The sequence below is a fragment of the Nicotiana attenuata genome, unplaced genomic scaffold (genome assembly GCF_001879085.1).
Source record: "Nicotiana attenuata strain UT unplaced genomic scaffold, NIATTr2, whole genome shotgun sequence".
Lineage (NCBI taxonomy): Eukaryota > Viridiplantae > Streptophyta > Magnoliopsida > Solanales > Solanaceae > Nicotiana > Nicotiana attenuata.
Window position 1 is genome coordinate 461,887 of NW_017670550.1, and position 8,075 is coordinate 469,961.

Consider the following 8,075-nt stretch of genomic DNA (forward strand, 5'->3'; position numbering starts at 1 on the left):
CTACCAGGCAAAATTCAGCAGGGAGAAATTCAAAAATAGCTAGATTTACAAGTGATTGTTCAAAAATAGCCCAATTTCAAAAATAATCGAAATTTAGTCACTTTTAATGTAAAGATAAATCTGAACGAAAACACTGTTCAAAATTTAAAAAAATACTCCAGTATAATATACCGGTCCAGCATAATATACTGGAGTTTGGAGCACCGGTGCTCCAGTATATTATACCGGAGCCAGCAAAATATATCGGTCCAGCATAATATGCTGAAAGTTCATACACAGGTGCACCGAACTCCAGTATATTATGCTGGACCGGTATCTGTTGCAGCAAAATAGTGACTATTTTTCATTAACTTGGTAAACGCTGACTATTTTTGAATGACCAGTCCAAAAACTGGCTAGACCGTGCTATTTTTACAATTCAGCCTGATCTGCAAAGGAAGACCAAATTCAGTCAAGAGGAAGAGCATTATACCCTTCGAGCTCAAGCCCAAAATAAAAGGATAAAGACAGGCCAAACAAACAGAGGCGCGTCTTAATTCTTATTCAGACAAGAATTCATGAAACATGGTTCAAATTGTTGTTAGGAGTTTAAAGTAGTTGTCTCTCGTTATCACTTACCCCTCCCCCCCCAAACCCCCACCCGTGCTACCAGGGCTGCCTAAAGAGCTAAGGTAAAGCGCGCTGAAGCATCAAACTCTCGGTCTGGTCATCTCTTCTTTTTCCACAGGTTTAGCAACACAGTAACTCCCTCCTCCAAAGTAGCCTTCTGATTTACTGCATAGTTCCAGAGCTCCGAGATGATGTATCTTCCACTCGGGTTGTAATCATTTATCTCTATCAAAGCTGCTGTAACAGCTTTGTACACGTCCTCACCATAGTTTCTCTTCAAGTCTTTCAGTTTTTCATCTTCATCGTCTATCACATTCTGAAAGAGGTAATAACAGCATTTAAATAAATCAAAATCCACAAATCGCAGGGAGAACTCAATATAAAACCGCAACTATAAATTCTGTGTTCTGTTTTACAAATAAAGTAAACCAAAGGAAAACAACCTAGAAGTATCTAGCTGAAATCCAGCATATATAACATAGAGTTTATGTGAATCTATCAGTAATAACCATTCAACAGATCCAACTAAGACCAATAAACCAGACTCCATCACTCACAACAAAGAAAATCCAAAACAAATCAAGCATTTCGTACCATCATTATGCATAGGAAAAAATAAAGATTAAAAAGACACTCACCAAAGCTAGTTGAATCTTTGTGCTCAGCTTCAACTTTTCATTTCTCAAATGTCACTAAGTGAAATCGTCATTTTGTTTCACTTAAATTTTATTTTTGTGTAAAATTTCTTTCTTTCTTAAGAATTTAAATTTCAATTATACAAGTTCTTGATACTATCCTATCCATGCGTGCTCTAATATTTTAGAACTTTGTCTATATGTAAATCAGAAATTTACTTCAAATTTATGAAAAACAATACAATCATATTACTGTTTATATCTTCACATCCTTATAAACACTTTTTTGATAAGTTCAACGGGTAGTAAATATGTGCTTCATTTTCCTACTTGACCTTTAAATTGGCCTCAAACACCACAGTACATTTTATTTTTCTCTTTTCAATGCAAGATTGTCAAATGTTTTAGATTTACCGTTAAATTAGAGTGTTCCTAAAGTCATCCAAACCATAGTTTTATGTACGTCCATTGCCGTGTCCATTATCATTTAGATGTGCATAATTTAGATGTCATGCACACAAGTTAACAAACTGATTTTTAGCTCTTTGGAAGATATATGAGTGATATTTAAGCTACTCAAGGAAATTTCAATCTAATTCTATAAATGCTAACTTAACTAAGATTAAGAATTCTCCAAAAAATTGTATGATTTCCCCTTAAATTCAGTTTAGAACAGCAGTAGTGGCAGATTGTTCGCACTCAGCTAAATGCATTTGCTTCAATATCATGATGAAACAACATTTGGATGGATCCTAATATGTCATAGAATCCCAACATCAAGTTATACAGTGCAACATACGTAAACAATATCTAGTAGTACTTACCAATTTGTTCAATCTCAATAGAGAATTGGAAAACAGCAAGTCAAATTCCAGTTAGATTGAAACAAAAACAACGGAAAACACTTCGCTAATTTCAAATAAATTGCAACAAAGGCATAATAACTTAATTCATAAGTTATGGTCAACAAACAATACGAGCCACCAGATATATCGGCCAAGGTTTCATGAATACCCTGTCCCACGCAAATCGTTTACCTGTAACTATTTAATACCCTTACGAAAAATTGATCACATCGGAATGTTTCCAAGGCCGAATCCACCACAATGCCTCCAAATCGAGATTTATATTCATAGAACTGGTCATTAAATGTATTAGTGAATTGAAAGAGGGACTGAATAAGCTCCAGCATTATAATAATGTCCAACATAGGCAAATCCAGCTATCCCAGGATGCACCCAGTAACTTTGTTTAAATGAGCACTTAAAATCCTGTTTTTTGCTATGTTTTCAGTATCCTACCAACCTTGCCCTCACTTGTTTCTTGAAGAACTCAAAAGTGTGTGCGAGATGCTACTCTTTCCTAAAGAGCCTTTGGTTATCTAGTAAAGATAATATACAAAGTAACTATACTTCTGCATCAAACTAGCAGGTCCTTTCTTCAATTTTCAATCTTTTTCTAAGTATGGCCTTTAACTTAAAAGTGAACTTCTCGACATTTCCATCAGACACACTTCTAATTTCCTTTTTCATTTAAAACAACACAATATAGATAGCCCTCAAAATTGCATTCTTATAGGCTTTCAGCAGTTTAACTTAAAAGTGAACTTGACATTTTTAGCTTTTTCCTGTAAACAATTGCCTACTTGCTATGAAATTCTACTAATTCTCCTGGAAAACTACAATATACGTGTTTCTTTTCAATAGTTTGTACACCAAGAAGAATGAAATGTATTTTGGAGCATGGAGTATTAGAGCACTTATTTTTTCCTCTTTGTAGTCCAAAAGTAAAATGTATTATGCAACGACAAAAATGATCAAAAGTCATGTGTTGTAAGAGAGAGACTAACAAATTTCATCCCAAGAGCAGTGAGATGGTATAGCATTGATGAAGCTTTATCCCTGCTGGCAAAAATTTCTAAACCCATCTGTATATCTAAACTATGTCCCACCACAACAGTAAATCCAACAAATCCCAACAGAATAAATATTCTACAGACCTACATATAAAATCTTTGCAACAGAAATTTAAAAAAAAATATTATAAAAAAATCAAGGTAATGATTTTTCCACCCTGTTTTTATGTCGGGCATGAAATAACTATAGATTCCATTGTCTTTGTCCAAAAAACTGAAGATTCCACCATGAATGAAAGCATACCTCAAGTTTCCCGTTAACCGTGACAACTTTAATGGGATGCCATCCAGGATCTCTAAGGTACTCCTCCCACAATGAGCATAGCTCCGTAGCTCTTTCATCTGCTTCTGACTCATTATACTTTCTCTTCATTGCTTCATGGAATGGTCTATTGTCGAGCTCCCCCATCCTCTTAACACCAATTGGACCAACTCTTGGTAGTTCCTTCAAGCCCTATAGAGAAATTCAATTACTCCATTATCCAAAACCCCACCAAACACCCCACACAAAAGAGAGACATGGAGATGAATTAAATGAAAAACAAGAAAATATAAACAAAGTAGTATTATCTTCTCGTAGAACTCTAAATAATGTCATCCTTTTTCAATGCTAAAATGACTGAGAAACCATGTTCATCCCGTCAATCAGAAAGACATGAAACATTAATCTACCCAACCATCAAGCCGCGGTATAAAACCAAACCAAGTGGTTCAGTAGAAACTAAGCCCTAAAAACACAAATAGGCTATGCCAAAACTAAACTATAAAATTAAATTAATTGACTTACATTAACCAACTCTTTTCGAGCATCTTGCAGCTCATCGTTACTGTTTCTTTCCTTCACGATGAGAGTTTGATTTAATGCTTCCAAACCTTCGTATTCTTCTTCCTTTTCTCTTAAACTTTTAAGGAGTGTGTCCACTTTTTTCAATACTTCTTGATCACCTTCATCTTCAATATGCTTCATCACGTTCAATGACCCTCTCAACTGCTCAATTTCCAGCTCTACCGCTTGTTTCGCATCAAGTTGTTTCTCCAGGTGAATTATTCTTTTATGAAGATCTTCTTTTTGCCTCTGCAATCAGCAAGACGACACCTAAGTGATATTTGTTACATGAACTTGACATAGGAGACGAGGAGAGTTAAACTTCTAAGAGCAATTTGAGAAATACACACACCTTCTGCTCTTCAGCCAATTTCAGTACTTTTTCATCGACCTTTCTTTGCTCTTCAGCAGCGGCACTAAGTGAGGTATTTAGAACAGCATTCTGGAATAACAATGATGAGAGTTCATGTTAACAATCTTCAAAATGGATAAAAGTAGCAGACGTGATTCCTTGTTTCGATATTCCAATATACACCCATTGAAACTATTTCTAAAGAACTATTTGATGCAAATGGCACAAGTAAAAACTGAAAGTAAACCTGAAAGTGGAGTCATAGAATGGTATATAATGGATCAACCACTGCCCACCTAGTTTTTCAGAGCATTAGAAAATGAAAAGAACTAAAAGCAGAGACTTCGTCAGAGAAAAATTGATAAATGAGTAGGCTGGAAACACAAAACTGGAATGTCCAAACAGCTACCATAACTATATGCAGTAGTTCTCACACCTTGCTGTGATCACAAACTAGAAGACTGAAGAATTCATCAGATCATCAATAAATGCTTTGAACCATTACAGAAATTTAACCCTTACGGAAGGAGATGCACCACTCTGCTAGCAGATCCTCAATTTTGCAGGTAATAAATAAAAAATGAGATGGGACAAGTTCAGTAAGACAAGTAACCGGCAAGGATGAGAAGCTATACCTGTTCAAGCTCCTCAGACAGCTTCTTCCTATCACTTTCATTTTTGGCCTCACGTTGCTCCAATTCTCTACCTCGGAGCTCAAGCTCTTTCTTTTGAGATTCCAATTGCAATTTCAACTTTTCATGATCATTAAATATCTTCTGGAAATGATCACGTGCACTAGACTGGATTTTTCTTATCTCTGCTCATAAAACAAATATAAGGACATGAAGCATTAGTGATAACTAGAGTTTCTAATAGCATATACAGACCCCTAACCTTCATTGTACGCTTGATGCAGTTTATCTTTCTCTTCAACCAACTGTTGCAAAGACTGTGCAGTCTCCTTAAATTTGTTCTCCATCTCCTTTAGGTGTAACTTCTTGACTTCAATAACATTTGTCAAATTAGAAACGAGCTTATTCGTCTTCCGAGCTTCTTCTTCCATGATATCAGAAATGGTTCTAAGGTCTCCAACCTTGCGGAGATTTTCACCGACGATATTAAGAGCTTTATAGTCATCAGCACGAGCAATCCAAGCATACAGATCAGACTTTTTACCAATGTTGGCTTTCCATTCCCTCTTGCCATGATGGTCAGCCTCATAAGCCTTCTCAAATGACATCGCATTACCAAATCCGGACCAGTCTTTGTTGAATTCAACAAGAGCAGTTCCAGAATGGCCTTGATAATTCCATAGAGGACGTACTCGTGTAGGATTGAAACCTCTCCTTGCCAACTGATCCCTCAGCTTAGAACCACTTTCTCCTACATAGCGTCCATCCTTATATTCAGTGAGAATATTCACAACAATCCCAATCCAAGGCCAGACAAACATCTCATCACGGTCATGATCCGCAAGAGGGTCAGCTTGAGGATCCGGCTTGGCATCAGGTTTAGATGAATCACCAGCAACTACTACATCATTTTCCAAGTACTTTGCCAATGCAAGATGATTCGCCTTGTCTCTTGCAGTTCTCTTATTAGAATTACCGCTTCCCACCCCACTTGCATGCTGCACAAGTTCCTTGTAACCAAAGTCACGCTTCCTTTTCTTTGGACAATAGGGGCAAGTGTATGCCACATCTGATATTTTAAGAGAGTGATTTCCTCTCTTCAGATCTTCATAAGATTTTTCTTCATATTCTTCGATCTCTGATTCACTTATATCAGTGTCTTCCTCGGAGCTATGATCCATAGAACTCCTTTTAACACACAAGAACGACACCTGGAGAATAAAAAACAGATAAACTCATCAACTGCCTGTGAAAGCCAGCATCATTTAGAGTACACCAGCACAGAAGTATTTGAATTTTGAACCACATGTTAGTTCAGCTTGCTTAACCCTCCAGACCTGGCCCTTGTTAAAGGAGAGACAGTGAGGCCAGATACATGAATAATAGTTGACAAATGAAGCATATAGAAGCTAAATCCTATCGGGAAATTTCCCACATGAAGCATTTGCCATCAGAAGCTTTTGAAATTCCCATATAAAAAGAATATGTATGTTTCTATAATCTTGGTACACTTTGTAGAACTCATGAACAGCCAATAAGCCGTCAATTGTAGAACTCATGAAAACCAATAAGCTGACAATTGCAGAACTCATGACAGTCAATAAGCCGACAATTGTTTGGAAGAAGAAAATGTAAAATTTATCCTGGTAAGATTAACCCTACACGATAATGCTCATCCAACCCTCCTCTTCTTCAGCAACATAATTACTATCATATATGTGCTAAATGCAAGTAATCTCAAATACAATTGTTTTATCTTGCAAATACAAAGCACATGCACAATGAAAACGAGCTAAATTTACTTCAAAGAACAAGTTTTACTTTGAAGGTTCTCCACAATATAAAGACCTGATAATCAACAGTAAAATCTGCAATTTTAGACAGCATTGCAATATTTTGCAAAACGATTACAGATATTACACATGCACGATGAAAAAACTAGGTTTACTTTGAATGTTCTCCATTATAGTTACCCATACAAAGACCTATAAATCAAAAGTAAAATTTTGGACAGCTTAGTAAAGGGTTATTTGTGCTACCTAGTTTTAATTTTTCTTTTTCACCACAACATTGTTCGTTCACAAGCAAAAACCTCGACCATATGGAAGCTACATTTTTACTTTGTAAAATAAAATGACAGAGCTGGGTGAATTGTCCACCTACTTGGCTTTCTTCAGCAGCCAAACAACTAATAAATCAAAAATGCAAAATCAATAGAGAGACATGCATTCATAGCAAAGTCAAAAATTACACAGTTTAATAGCAATTCTTCTGTAAATTACAAATTAAAATCTTTAAAATCAACAGAAAACGAGCAGAGAAAGGATATGAATTGTAATATGCGTCAGATCTACTTGCCTGAATTTTTCCCACAGCCCGTCAAGCGCCAAAAGAAGGTAAATTAGGCAGCAGATTCTCTTGAAGGAATAAATAGGGTTTTCTGGTAGAAAGTGAGCTAGCTTAGTAAATTGGGTTATGATGAGCAAAGAAGGAAACAACACCGAGATCAATATACATATTTCTGTATTAGAAAATGGGAATCATGCAATTTTTCAGTACGAACAAATTAAGCACGCATTTTGAAGCGGGTTGTGTAGGTGACCGGTCAGCCAGATTCTGGATTGTGGGTCAGCGGCTGCTTGGCTCAGTACTTTAGTCCACTGATACTGACGGAGGGGAATCAAAGACAGTAAAATAAAGGAGTGGCTCAATTTCTTGCGAGGTCTTCGAGGACATCGTATTTAGTACACTAGTGCATGTTTTTCCACTTTTCATAGGTAACAAAAGCTACACGATAACTTGTAGAGAAAAAAAAAAAACGAAGGCTACACTACACTATAAAACAACACTCCCCCTAGCACTTTAGTACCGTTTGACCAAAAAGTATTAAACTTTTTGTTAAACTAATTAATGATGAGATAGAGGGTGAATCCTAGTTAAATATAATAAATTCTAGATATAATATTAGAGGATATAAGCGGGATGAGCAGCGATCGGGAATATTAAATACCGGGTATGTAATCAATGATTATCAATAAATATTAGACACGAACATATAATAAATGTAGATAATGGCAATAAATGTAATAAGAAGGAATTTATCACC

At 36.1% G+C, this 8,075-nt stretch overlaps 1 protein-coding gene across 1 annotated transcript; it reads right to left on the minus strand.

Moving 5' to 3' along the window:
* Window positions 1-446: 446 nt before the first annotated feature.
* LOC109240855 (protein INVOLVED IN DE NOVO 2) lies at window positions 447-7,708 on the minus strand. Its single transcript, XM_019407540.1, has 7 exons — window positions 7,328-7,708; window positions 5,232-6,180; window positions 4,973-5,154; window positions 4,338-4,427; window positions 3,947-4,234; window positions 3,404-3,613; window positions 447-925 (listed from the first exon to the last, which is right to left on the minus strand). The coding sequence occupies exons 2-7, from the start codon at window positions 6,148-6,150 to the stop codon at window positions 707-709; spliced, it is 1,908 nt and encodes a 635-aa protein (XP_019263085.1). The 5' UTR covers window positions 6,151-6,180; window positions 7,328-7,708; the 3' UTR covers window positions 447-706.
* Between the last annotated feature and the right edge of the window lie 367 nt (window positions 7,709-8,075).